Source organism: Mauremys mutica, chromosome 3 (genome assembly GCF_020497125.1).
Source record: "Mauremys mutica isolate MM-2020 ecotype Southern chromosome 3, ASM2049712v1, whole genome shotgun sequence".
Classification (NCBI taxonomy): Eukaryota; Metazoa; Chordata; order Testudines; family Geoemydidae; genus Mauremys; species Mauremys mutica.
In genome coordinates, this window is record NC_059074.1 from 82,810,649 (window position 1) to 82,824,920 (window position 14,272).

General features: G+C 42.5%; 1 protein-coding gene across 1 annotated transcript in view; it reads right to left on the minus strand.

Moving 5' to 3' along the window:
* Nucleotides 1-14,272, minus strand: part of SEC63 (SEC63 homolog, protein translocation regulator) — a 103,023-nt gene that overhangs the window by 42,084 nt on the left and 46,667 nt on the right. Inside the window, exons 6-8 of the mRNA XM_045010157.1 lie at nucleotides 4,886-4,944; nucleotides 3,609-3,659; nucleotides 1,055-1,163 (exon numbers count right to left, since the gene is read on the minus strand). Of these exons, the coding sequence (XP_044866092.1) occupies nucleotides 1,055-1,163; nucleotides 3,609-3,659; nucleotides 4,886-4,944 (219 nt within the window). The remainder of the gene's footprint in view (nucleotides 1-1,054; nucleotides 1,164-3,608; nucleotides 3,660-4,885; nucleotides 4,945-14,272) is intronic.

A 14,272-nucleotide genomic window follows, 5' to 3' on the forward strand; every position in this document is an offset into this window, starting at 1 on the left:
GGGGTGTTTCCAGCAATCTTGTTCCAGAGCCCCCAAGGCAAAACAACACCTCAGTAACTCTTAGCATCCAGGAAGTCAAATATTAAGAATAAAGATAATCCCATTTTAATCATTGTGTTTTCTGGTTGCTCTAGCAGGTCTGGTAAACCCTTCAGCTATTGTAGACAGATGAAACTAACCAGGTCTTCAAGGGTGCAGTAACTATCACCCTGCTTTGATTGATAGGTCTGATTCTGCCTCCAAAGGGGTTAGACCCATTGTGAGAGTTCTGCAGACTTTACCTATGAAGATTTTTTATTTAAAAAACCTAGTATGAGTAGACAGAAAATTAGGCATGCCATATACACTGAATGAACAAGTCATCTGAAAAGGACATTCCATGTTTTGGCATGGAGCAAGGTTTAAATCTTTCAGAGCAGATATTTACAATGACAGAAACTTTGGCTATGATATTATGTCTGGTGCCTCCGATTCTACATTTAAATCTTTGGTAATAAGCAACTAAGAGTCCTGTGGCACCTTACAGACTAACAGACGTATCAGTGCATAAGCTTTCATGGGTGAATACCCACTTCGTTAGACGCATGCGTCTGACGAAGTGGGTATTCACCCACGAAAGCTTATGCTCCAATACGTCTGTTAGTCTGTAAGGTGCCACAGGACTCTCTGTTGCTTTTTACAGATCCAGACTAACACGGCTACTCCTCTGATACTCTTTGGTAATGTAAATGTTTAAAAATAGTCTGGGTCCCCAGAATTCTAGTATTTGGGATTTTTCCAACAGTAAGCTTATGAGTGACAGCATGTTTACAGCAGGAGTAAAGAGGGCATGGAGACCTAGGTTACAATCCTGTTTGGCTTTGGCTCTACGTGTAATCATGGACAAGTCAGCTTCTGTGCCTCCATTTAACCAACCTTACAATGGGGTTACATTAATCACCCCATATAAGCACTGAGGTATTCAAATGAAGAGTGAACCCCCAAGGAGTTTAAAAGGCAACTTTGTACCTTTAACCAACTTCACCCTGTTTTTTCACATGCCTTTTTTACTTACGTTTCAGATCCATATTTCGCGTTTTATAAACAAAATATGTATAGATTTGAGTTGTGCGGATGAGAATCTGATCTCCACTGTAGCGTATTGATCGGTACCACCAAGAACCCTAAGACATTCAATAAGGATATACTTGTCAAGGATTAATCTTTTAATTATAACTATAAAATACTATAATACATTAAAATACAACTAAATTGCTTTTCAATTCAGGATTTATTCAGAACCAACCTCCAATATTCATATCCAAAACAAAAAAATTATATTCACCCTACAGAGTCTGAATTTGTCATCTTAACATAGTCATGATGGAACAATGTCAGTTCAATTTCAGTTTTGTAAAAATCAGCTTTTACCAACTCTAAGACTAAAGGTCATTCTAACATTTTAAAAGTTACCAAAAATATCCCCCTGAAGTGTTTATAAACCAAAGGTTGCAAGATTGTGTTAGCTCATGTCACCCAGAAGGTGAAAGTGACTAGAAACAAACTAATTGTTTTGCATTCATTCTTCAAGAAATCTATAATCAACAGTATAAATTATGTAAAATAATTCTGAAAATTTATTTTTATCTAATGTATTAGCATCACAGCTGAGCCTTGCTAGCCTAGGAGATTTACAGCCACCCCTCCCTTTCTTCCAAATTTGGGGGACTTCCAAATGTAAACAACAACTTCAGCTTTTATGTTTTTTAATTTTTCTAGCTCTTTTTCTTGCAGAGACAAACTTGAAAATGTAAACTGATACAAACCAGTCACTAGAGTTGAAAGCTAGTCACCTAAGCTTCCTAACCACCACAGGTTACGCTCAGTCCCTACACACACATTTACAGCACATTTTCTTCACTGTGCCCTTTACTTTGGCTTCTGCAGAACAAGAGTTTTTAAATAAGCCAGTTATGGTCTTTGATGAGCCAAGACAGCTTTGTAATATCAGTAGAATATGAATGGTCAAAATAGGTTAAGCTCAACAGTCTGATGAATTTGTACACAGATTCATAAAGGTCCCACTGAACCTCTGAACTGGTGCAAATGTTTACAATACTTTTAAACAAAAATAGTTCAGATATGAAACATGAACACTGTTTCTAGTGTGACCAGATTTTCATAGGGGAATAAAACAGAATACTACTTGTTCTAAGGGAGGGGTGCTTATGTGATTTTGACAGATAGGGGAAAGAGAAAATGGTGCCCAATCCTCCCGTTTATGTTTTCTATGCGTTTGCCTTCTCTTTACCCCTACTTTCACCTATCCTCCCATCTCCTCTCTCCATACCCTTAACCCAAGTCTTCTCCCCTCTCTATAACCAATATTATCTCACTGTTTCCTTGTACACCCCCATCTATCTCCACCTATTGTATCTTGTTTTATATTTAGATTGCAAACTTTCTGGGGTGGGGACAGTCCTTTGGTCTGTGTCTGTACAGCACCTAGCACAATCAGGTCCTGGTCCTTGACTGAAGCTCCTACGTACTACAGTAATACAAATAATCACCACATGTATTCATTCTATTACATGCACTCACTTCTTTGTACCCCCCACTTGCTCGCTTTCCCCCACCTCCTACATCCTGCCACAATCTAGTGCTGCTCTGTTGGGCAGATAAGGTCAGCAGAAGCATGGTCTCTCTCTAGCCCACACTCTGGTTCAGTAGCCACCTGCCATCAGTAGTGGTGGAGCTGAGCTGCCTGTAAGCTGGCCATGTGTAGTAGTACCCAGCGTCTCAAAATTCCATATTAAACTCTATGCATGGCAAAAGGAGAGCACAAAGGGAGTTTTCACAGTGAGAGTCCAAGGAAGAGAGAGAGAGAAAGCTTTCACACAAAACTGAAAGTTGAAATAAAATTGTTACTACACAAAAATGAATAAAAATTAAAATTATAAGACAAAGTTATCAAGAGAAACTGAACCATCAATTTGTCCCATCCCTGGAGTGGCCTTTGTTCAAGGTTGAGGCTCAGCAACAACCCTGAATTGCCTTCAAACACCATAGATGAAAGGTATTCCCCAATTGTGAGGAATGAGGAAAGAAGCTATGCAGCAGAATATATACAGTGTTGTAAACTTTCAGGATAGTCAATGTTTTCTCTTAAAATCCCAGCTCTTGGAGTCCTGAGAATCCCTACTTTCATTTAAAAAGTTTTTAGAACCTCAGAATTTCAGAGAAAAGCCTGACAAAATGAATCCTGAAAAGTCAAATACCAAGAGGCAGATGAAAAGAATCCAGCAGTTTTTAAACATTTCATGTTTCAGCTAATATTCTGAGGACCTGACTCATGACTTCTGACTGAGGCTGACAATACTGTGTATACATAAAAATACATGACAAAGGGATGGGCAAATTCTACAAACAATGGGTCATAAATTTCAACAGAATTAAGCACCATGGCATAGCATCCTTTTTCATAAAAGCTTTTCTGCAAGTGCACTTAAAATGGAAGCAAACAGTTACTAGACTGTAGACAAAGCTGTTTTAGGAATAAGACTTGAGCTCCTCATTCCCCACCATTCATAAAAATAAAGATTTTTTCCTTTAGTTTAGGTAATACTTACCACAACAACTGGAAGAATAACCATAAATGCTAGTCCGTATACCAGCAAAACCTAAAAAGAAAGATATTTGATATATACCAGTCTATTACTAACTATATTTCACACAAGTAGTTTTGTTACATACATATGCATTAATTAGCTACATCTATCGCTGTAGGAGCCATCTTGAGATTTATGATTTTGAAGGCTAAAAACAACTAAATGGATCAGAAGCAAGATCTCATTCAGAAATTTTCACCAATTAAATATAGTAAGTGTTTTGTATGAGTACATTCTTTAAAATGCCTATCTGTTGTCTTGGATGGGTTGTTTTAATTATCCAAAAGTTGTCTGCTAAGTAGTGATTTTATGGTAAGGCATCTAGTTATTCTATTCTTGAGCAAGTAGGTAAGGGTCAGCACTAATGTGTAGCAATGTAATGTAATAGAAAGGATTTTTAAACTGTGGGTGCAGAATTGCTAGGATACAGTAAGTTGTATAGAAATTAAATGCTACATCTCTATATAAAGAACAAAACGTTGAAATCGTGTATATTTGATTCTGTTCTTGCACAGATTGCCTAGGAAGGTTGTGGAATCTGCATCATTGGAGATTTTTAAGAGCAGGTTAGACAAACATCTGTCAGGGATGATCTAGATCAGTGGTTCTCAAACTTTTGTACTGGTGACTCCTTTCACATAACAAGCCTCTGACCTCCCCCCCCCTTATAAATTAAAAACACTTTTTTATATATTTAACACCATTATAAATGTTGGAGGCAAAGTAGGGTTTGGGATGGAGGCTGACAGCTCATGACCCCCCCATGTAATAACCGTGTGACCCCCTGAGGGGTCCCGACCCCAAGTTTGAGAACTCCTGGTCTAGATAATACTTAGTCCTGCCAATAGTGAAGGGGACTGAACTAGATGACCTCTTGAGGTCCCTTCCAGTCCTATGACTCTATGACTTAAGCTATTCTATGCAACAGCAAATGTACACTTATAGAAGGTATAATGACCAGGCTACCATGTCAACATCATTTCTGCATGTGTTAGCACCATACTCCCAAAAAGATTACAATTAAGCATTTTTTTAATCACTTCTTATTCTCAAATTTGCTCCATGGAAACAGGGAAGAATGATACACTCTAAATGAGTGATGATGGGCCTGAAAGTAGAAACATCTGATATGTCAATACATACTCACATGCATAAAGTTAAGTATGGGCTTAACATACTTGCAGGATTAATGCCTGAGGCTGTGTCATGGGATATTACATAAAGTTACATTAACTCACCAAGAGAGAATTTTTCTGATCCACAATCCAAGCTGGCAATGCAATACCAAAGCTCGTAGCTGGAGAGAATAAGAGAAAACAAACCTGTTACAAAATGGCAAGGAATTTTTTTGAAAATCAGAGGGACTTTTAAAAGAGGGTGGGTGGAGGGAGAAGGTTGTCTCCATGTCAGAATTTACCAACAAAATTCTAAAATTCAGTCAACTAAAAAGGTTTTGGAAATATGTCTACTAAAGGATGCAGAGAACTGATAAGAGTTTCTGAAGCTCTGAAAATTTCACCAAAACTATTTTGGCTCAATAACTACGTGCAAGATGTACAAATACATCAAAAGAGAATAGGTGAATAGAAGGATTTAACAGTTTAATACAGTTGTCCAGATTCGTAATGCTTCCAGTGGTACAAACACCTACAGTAAATACCTTGATGGGAAAAAAATGGTTAGCTACCCTTCTGTAATTGTTGTTCTGCAAGATGTGTTGCACATGTCTATTCCACTATAGATTTGTGTGTGCTCTGTGCACAATTGTCAGAACATTTTTCCTCAGTGATACTCATCAAGACGGTTTGAGTGCCCTCTGCCATCATGTGCAGGTATAAGAGGGGAGAGCTGTCCCCAGCTTCCCTCAGTTCCTTCTTACCGGATAGACTCCAGTAGAGAAGGAAAGGAGGGTGGATCATGGAATGGACATTTACAACACATTTCGAAGAATAGTTATGGAAAGGTAGGCAACCACTTCTTCAAGTGATTACATGTCTATTCCACTGTAGGTGACTCACTAGCAGAACAACTTGGAGGTGGGCTTGGGATCTACTTCAACAGAAACTAGAGAACACCACATCCAAAAGTGGCATCTCTCTTGAACTGATGGGCTATAGCATAATGAGAAGCAAATGTGTGCACTGATGACCAAGATGCCACTTTGCAAATGTCCAGAATAAGTACTTTAGTCAGAAAAACTGGTGATGCTGCATGCACACTAGTTGAATGGGACAACGCCCTAACTGGTGGAGTCACATTAGCCAACTTGTAGCATAAACGAATGCACAAAGAAATCCAGGATTAAATCATTTGAGTGAAAACTAGCTGGTCCTTCAATGCAGTTTTGTTATGGTCACAGATGAAGTGAATACCTAAACAACTTAGTACAGGTCGATGTAGAAAACTAAAGCTCCCATCACATCTAACAAATTAATTTTCTCCTCATCTCTATGAGAGTGAGGCTTTGGAAAGAGTCAGTAAATAAATTGCCTGGTTAATGTGAAAATTAGACATCACCTTTGGCAGGAACCTAGGGCAAGAGTGGAGGTAAACTTTATCCTTATGAAAAGCTGTACAGGGAGGCTCTGATACTCAGGCTCTCAACTCACCCACTCTCCTCACCGAGGTAATCACAGTTAAAAATAACACCTCTGTAGCTAGGGAGCAGAAAACAAGTTACAAGAGGTCCAAAATGTGGTCCCCATTAATTTTGTCAACACCAAGTTCAGATCCCATGAAGGAATAGGATCACATACTGTGGGTATAATCTGTCCAAGACCTTTAAGAAGCCTAACAGTGATGGGGCTGGGGAAAAGGGATCTACTGTCCACTAAGGGGTAGAAAGCTGACATAGCTGTCAGATGTACTCTGATACAGGTAACTGCCAGATGTTGATGTTTTAGGTGTAAAAGGTAATCTAATATGTGACTGATGGGAGCTTGTTCCAGGGGGACATCTTTCTGTTGGGACCAGAAGTATTACTCAGAAGTACTTCCTGAACATACTTAGAGCAAGCCCTTTCTAACAGTGTTAACCATAAAGTATCCACCTGTCAAGTGGAGGGCTTGTAGGTTGGGATTGAGCAGGTGCCTATGGCCCTATGAATCATGTCTGGGTCAAACAGGAGAGAAAGTGGAGGTCTGAGTGACAAGTGTAGCAGGGTCAAATACCAGTGTTGCCAAGGCCATGCAGGTGCTATGAGGTGAGCCTGGTCTTGCTTGATTTTGGACAAAACTCTGGGCAGTAATGGAATCAGATGGAAGGCATACAGGATGGAGTTCTTCCAAGACAGCAGGAACTTATGTGTCAATGAGTCTTGGCTAAGACCTCCCTGGGAACACAATTGATGGCATTTCCTATTGGCCTTTGTTGCTAAAAAGGTTCACTTGGGGAGTCCCCATTAGCTGGAAGACGGATCCGGCCATGTCGGGACTCAGCGACCACTCATGGCCATCAGAGACCACTTCTATATCCCACCCAGTCCACTAACACCACCCACCACTCACACACTAAACCCAATAACCGAAATTAGATGAAAATACTGCTGCCCACAAGAGACAAGACTACTAAGCACCATAGGCAGAGAACAGGAGAGACTACAGGGCACCAGTGGAATGGCAGGGAAATGATCAAGTGAAATATCTAGATAACCCTGGCAAGTCACCCACACGCTGCACAATCAGGCGAAAACCTCCTCAAGATCACTGCCAATCTGACCTGGGGGAAATTTCCCTCCCAACCCCACATAGGGCAGTCAGCTAGACCCTGAGCACATGAGCAAGAACCAGCCCACCAAGCACCTGAGACACAGAATGCTTGGAGCGACCTCAGAGCCCTGGCCCACTCCATCCAATGTCCCATCTCCAACTGTGACCATTCCTGATGTTTCAGAGGAAGATTTTAAAAAGCTGAATACATTGAGGGGGAGGAGGGGAAATCTCATCCTTACTCCAGCACATGGCTGGCTGAAACCCTGAAGCATGAACTTTTAAGAACATAAGATAAACTGGAACTGAGCACTGCTCCCTACCATCACAAGCAACCCCATCATACAACTACACTCAAATTTGTCCAGCTCTCTTTCAAAGCTAGTTAAGTTGTTTGAACCCACAACTCCTACAGGGAAGGCTGTTCCAGAACCTTGAACTTTGTATTACTGAATTTCATCCCATTTCTGTAACTCCAGTCACATCCCTTCTTCTCAACTTTCTTTTTGCTAGACTACACAAGCCACGCTCTTCTAGTCTCCTCTCATAAAATAGACCCTCCATTCCCCAGGTCATCATGGTAGTTCTTCTCTGCACCTGTTCCCATTTAAAGTCATCTTTCTTCAACATGGGTGATGAGAATTATACATAGTATTCCAAATAAGGTTTTCACCAGTCCCTTGCACAATGGCATTAATATTTCTCTATTTATACTAGAAATGCCTTGCCTGATGCATCCTAGGATTTCATTTGCCTTTTTCACGGCCACATCACATTGGTGGCTCAGCCATCATGTGACTGACCCACACCCCAGATCTCTCTTGTCTGTTGCTTCCAACTGATTCACCTCCAGCTTGCAGGAGAAATTATTATTAGACCCTAAGTGCACATTTTTATCTCCTTCCTCTGAAGCATCATGGACAGCTGTGACTGGAGATGGGACACTGGGCAGCATGGGCCAGGGCTCCGAAGTAACACTGAGCCTTCTCTCTCAGGTGCTTGGACTGCACCTTGCTCCCATACTCAGAGCCTAACTGATCGCCATATGTAGGGTGGGGAAAGAATTTCCCCCCAGGTTGTAGCAGAAATTTATTATTATTAGACCTTAACTGCATGACCTTGTACTTTGTACTACTGAATTCCATCCCATTTCTGTAACTCCAGCCATCAAGGTCATACAGATGTTCCTGTATAATATTCCAATCCTCTTCTGTACTGATGCCTCATCAGCAAATTGTATTAGCATACTCCTACTTTTTGTGCCAAAGTCATTAATAACAATATTAAATAAGCTTGGTCCCAATACAGATCCTTGAGGGACTCCACTAATAACCTCCCTCCAGTCCAATGACTCACTTTTCAGCACAATCCATTGCCTTCTACTCTTTAGCCACTTTCTTATCCACTTTACAATTCTCCTACTGATCCCCATCTTCCCTAATGTAACTAATTCTTATTTGATACCATGTCAAATGCTTTACTGAAGTCCAAGTATATTAAATCTGCTGCACTTCCCTTATCTAAAAAAGATGATCAATTATTTTCTCAAAGAAGGATGAACCATCAATAAACTCAAATTGCATTACATTACCTTTACCATTTATCTCAGTGAATTTAATTATTCTTTCCTTCACAATCCGTTCTAAAGCCTTGCATTCTTCTGAGGTCAGACTAACAGATCTATAACTACCCAGATCACTTTTTTCTTCCGTTCTTAAATATAGGTATCACATTAGCTATTCTCCACTCTTAAGATATTACCTCCAAATAGATAGATTCATTACAAATCCCTTCTACCATATTATAATCTCAGAAGCCAGTATTCTGGGATGGCAATTATCAGTCCCCCTGACCTGATCACAATCAAGCTCTTTATGTTTTTCTTCTACCTCAGATGTGGTAATTTCAATTTTTAGACACTCACTTCTATCAGCCATACTGTCTTCATGCACATATTCCATATTATCATCCTTATTAAAAGCTGAGGCAAAGTATTCATTTAGTTCTTGGGCCATACCTAGATTATATATAATCTCCTTCCCATCAACTGCATAGTGGCCTAATCTCATCCTCCCTTATTCTCTTTTTACTTATGTAACAAAAAAACCCTCTTTATTTTAATTTCATTGGTGACAGCTAATGCAGCTTGACTTTTAGCAATTCGCATTTTATTCCTACATTTTTTTTTAACTTCCACAATGTAGCTTTCTTTGTTCATCAACCTCTTGTTCCACTCCCTATAGACTCCCTGCTTACGCCTAAGAACTTTTTTGAGGTGGTTATTCATCTAGCTGAGGCTATAAGTTATTTCCTCTTACTTGGGATGCTTATTTCAGACAGGTTTTATATAGTTGATTTTAAGAAATTCCAAATTTGCTCCACATTTAAATCCTTGAGCTCTTCAGTCAAGTTGACTTCTTTAACTAATTCCCTCCATTTCCCAATGTCTGCTCTTTTGAAATAAAAAACAGTTGATGGCCTGGTTTTGATTATCCTTCTATTTGATTTAAATAATCAACTCGTGATCACTCAATCCAAGGTTATTTCCTACAACCAACTTTTCTATCATGTCCCCACTATTTACCAAAACCAAGCCTAATTTTAATCACTTCTTGTTGGTTTAGTGACAATTTGATGAAGAAAGCAGTCATCTATCACATCCAGGAATAATTGGGCCCAACCAATACTAGTACCATTTATTCTCCAATCTATACCCGGGAAATTAAAGTCTCCCATTATGGTACAATTCCCCAAAAATATTTATTTTTCTCTAATATTAAAGAGATCTCTATCCATATCCAAGTCTGATCCTGGGGTCTATAGCAGACCCCTAGCACTATCCTAATAGAGCATCTTTTACAATCTTTCCCCTTGAATACCTTTGGTGTTGGTAGTGACCAATAGATTGCTATGCTGGTTTTGATAGTGAGGGATGTAGCTTCTACATATTCAGCTACTTTTTTTGCCAATGTTTCCTCAAACATCCTCACAGCTGTAAATTGGGATGCAGAGGTGATCTGCTTGAGATGATTGCTTGTTATGCATGAGTGTAACCCAGCTTCCTTGTAGTCACTGAGTTAGGAGATATTGCTCATTACTACTCACATAAAGTGTCTGACCAGCACATAACCCAAGATGTCTCACGCCAAGTGAGAATCATACCCCTAAATGACAAGCCACTAAACACATTTTACTTTCAAAGGGGACGGCTACACTTGCAAATGTAGAGCGCTTTGAGTTAAACCAGCCTTCGGAGACCACAGTAGGGAAAGCGCTGCAGTCTGTCCACACTGACAGCTGCAAGCGCACTGGCATGGCCACATTTGCAGCACTTGCAGCAGCATTGGGAGCGGTGCATTATGGGCAGCTATCCCACAGAGCACCTCTTCCCATTCTGGCGCTCTGGCTTGTGTGAAGGAGGTGGAGGTGCAGGGCATTCTGGGTCCTGTCCCATCGGTTTGCATCCCAGCAATCCCTCTGCTTCCGTGCACATTTGGTGCCATCTTTCAACATTTATTGTGCTGCGCGCTCTGTCTTCCCTTTCGGTCTGTGGGAATGGAGTCCGAACTGCTGAGGAATATGCTGACGAGTCTCACCAGCACATCACGTTTGACAGTCGAGTTACTCCTTAAGATCCAAACTGACAGTGAGGACTCCGATGACTATATCGACTCGAGTAACGCATATGACACAAGATTGCTTGTGGCATTCAAGGACATGCTCACCACTGTGGAATGCCGCTTTGGGGCTCGGGGAAACAAGCACTGAGTGGTGGGATCACATCGTCATGCAATTCTGGGATGACGAGCAGTGGCTGCAGAACTTTCGGATGAGAAAAGTCACTTTCATGGGACTGTATGAAGAGCTCGCCCCCACCCTATGGCGCAAGGACACGAGATTGAGAGCTGCCCTGATGGTGGAGAAGCAGGTGGCTATTGCAATCTAGAAGCTGGCAACTCGAGACAGGTACCGATCGATCGCTAACCAGTTTGGAGTGGGAAAGTCGACTGTTGGACTCGTGTTGATGCAAGTTTGTAGGGCCATTAATCGCATCCTGCTCAGAAGAACTGTGACTCTGGGTAACGTGCATGACATTGTGGCTAGCTTTGCACAAGTGAGTTACCCTAACTGCAGAGGGGCAATAGATGGGGCGCATATTCCAATTCTGGCACCAGCCCACCTAGCCTCCGAGTACATTAATTGGAAGGGGTATTTCTCTACGGTTCTCCAGGCGTTTGTGGATCACTGTGGGCATTTCATTGACATTAACGCAGGCTAGCACATCTTTCAGAACACTGGCCTGGAAGGTTCAGGAAGCTGCAAGCCAGGACTTTTTTCCCCAGACCAGAAGATCACTGTAGGTGAAGGCGAAATGCCCACTGTGATCCTGGGAGACCCCACTTACCCTTTAATGCAGTGGCTCATGAAACCCTACACAGGGAGCCTTGACAGCAGCAAGGAGCAGTTCAACAGGCTGAGCCGGTGCAGAATGAGTGTGGGGTGTACTTTTGGCCATTTAAAGGGCCGCTGGCGCTCTCTGTATGGGAAGCTGGACCTGGCCGATGACAGCATCTCCGCGGTTATATCTGTGTGCTGTACCCTCCATAACATTTGTGAAGGGAAGGGTGAAAGCTTCACTCAGGCATGGATCTCAGAAGTTCAACACCTGGATGCTGAATTTGAACAGCCAGAGAGCAGAGCTCTTAGAAGGGCCTAGCGTGGGGCTGCAAGTATTAGAGATGCCTTGAGGGAGTAATTTGAGGCTGAAAGCCACCAGTAATGTCTGGTGCCCTGCACAGGAGTGAAGTGCAGTGGTTCCAATGTTAGTAGGAATCTGTATTTGCTACTGTGACTTGCAGTGCCTGTTGCTTTCCTGGGCTAAGGTATCTTTTACTTTATGCAATAAAGAATTTTTTCAAAGCCAAAAAAATCAATTTATTGAAAAGAAAATTCATTTATTGAAAAGAAACAACTGCCTTGGAAACAGAAAGGGCAAAGGGGTGAGGTGGGGAATGGTACAATCACAGATTTGCATATGTCCTGTTATACTCAGCCTTCCGGTCTGGAGTGCTGTGCAATGAGTGCTACTCCTCAGGATGGCTATACTGCATAGTGATGGGGGTTGAGTGCAGTGGGTAAGGGTTGTAGTTTCACCACCCAGACCCTGAAAACTACAGGTGTTGGAGGCAGCTGGTGGCGATAAGAACCCAGATGTTGTGGAAAGTGAGTTGGAGGTGATATGGGGGCACAAGGAAAAGAGTTTTGGGACAAGGGCTGCGGGGGGGAGAGGGCAGTAGCTCTGCCTGCATGGCTATGAGCGCCTGGAGCAAGTCTGCTTGGCGCTCCATGATGCTTATCAGCCGATCTGTGCTTTGCTGCAGCAGCTCCGCACTTTTGTGCCGAAAATCCGCATTGATCCACATTCTGCTAGCAGATCCTCCTTTCACTCTCCCTCCACTCCTGCGCTTTTAGATTCCCGTTAAGTGACTGCTGCATTACTTCATGCAACATGTCTTCTTTGCTTCTACGTGGCCTCTTCCTGAGTCTTTGCAGCCTCTCAGCCAGTGATAACATGGACGGCTGAGATCTCAAGGTTGCATCTGTAAAGGCAAAATGCAACACTTAACAGAGGCAGCATTGTTCACACCAGACATAGCAATGATTCCCCCATACTTAAGGAGGGCAAACATAGTCTACAAAATAGCATAATTTGCCTGTCCCAAAGCGAGCGCACATGACCCACGGGAACCCCAAAATGGTGAGTAAGCACAGGATCCAGGAGGAATGATTGTTTCATGGCTGTACTGTCCTCCGGGTTTCCGTGCCTTGGGGAGAGCCAACAGCTTCAGGGAGCCCCTATTCTGAACACTGTCTCCACATTTTCCACAGGAGTTCGTCCTGGAAGATCTCTCACTGCTACGGGTGACCTGGGAAGCAAGGGAGGGTCTTCTACTACAATGCGGCTTCCGCCCTGGCTCATATGCAGCTTGCCTGTGTGCAGCAATGGTCCCCCCCCACCCCTCACAGCACAGTGGCATGGACATGTTAGCCTGTCTGGGACAAGGACCACAGTGGCTCTCCCAAGAAACCTGCGCAAGCGCATTGCCCAAGTTCTGTCTGAGACCTCTGAAGAGATCACTGAGGATGATTACTGCGATGTGAGAGAGCACATCAATGCCCTATTCCGCAGCTAGGCATGCATGCAGCCCTAACCCTCCTCGCCCCAAGAGCCCGCACTGAACAATTTCCTCCCCAAAATAAAAGCCACTCACCGGGCACCTCCTCTGGCGTTTGTCCTTCCCCAAGCACCAGCCACCACAACTGGCTACCTTCCTCCTGGCTTGAGGACAGCTCCTGGCTCCATGCATCTAGGGATTCCAAGGTGTCTTCCTCCACCTCAGTACCCTCGCTCCCGCTTTGCTCCTCCTCCTCCTCCTGCTTTGTTGAACTGGGCTCTGAAGTGCCCATTGTGGTACTCAGAGTGGAGGTGGGGTCGCCCCCAAGTATCACGTCCAGCTCTTTGTAGAAACAGGAGGTTGCGGGGGCAGCACCGAAACGGCAGTTTGCCTCGCAGGCTTTGCGGTAGGCATTCCGCAGCTCCTTCACTTTAACCCTGCAATGCAGTGCATCCCGGTCATGGCCCCTTGTGACGTTGCACTCTATATGATTTTATGAAAGTATGTTGACGAGTGTGAATATAATGTAACTAAAATATGCTTCATGCAAAAGGTCTCTTGTAAGGTATTGTTACAAAACTTATAATCTACTGAGTGTGGTCATCCTATTTGTATAAATGTATCACTCTTGTATTTGAAACTAGAAATATGAAATATAACTCTGAGGGCCTATTGTAATTATGCAAAGTGTGGGCCATTAATGGTGGTTTGGAACCTTGATGGCTCCCATCAGTCAGGACAA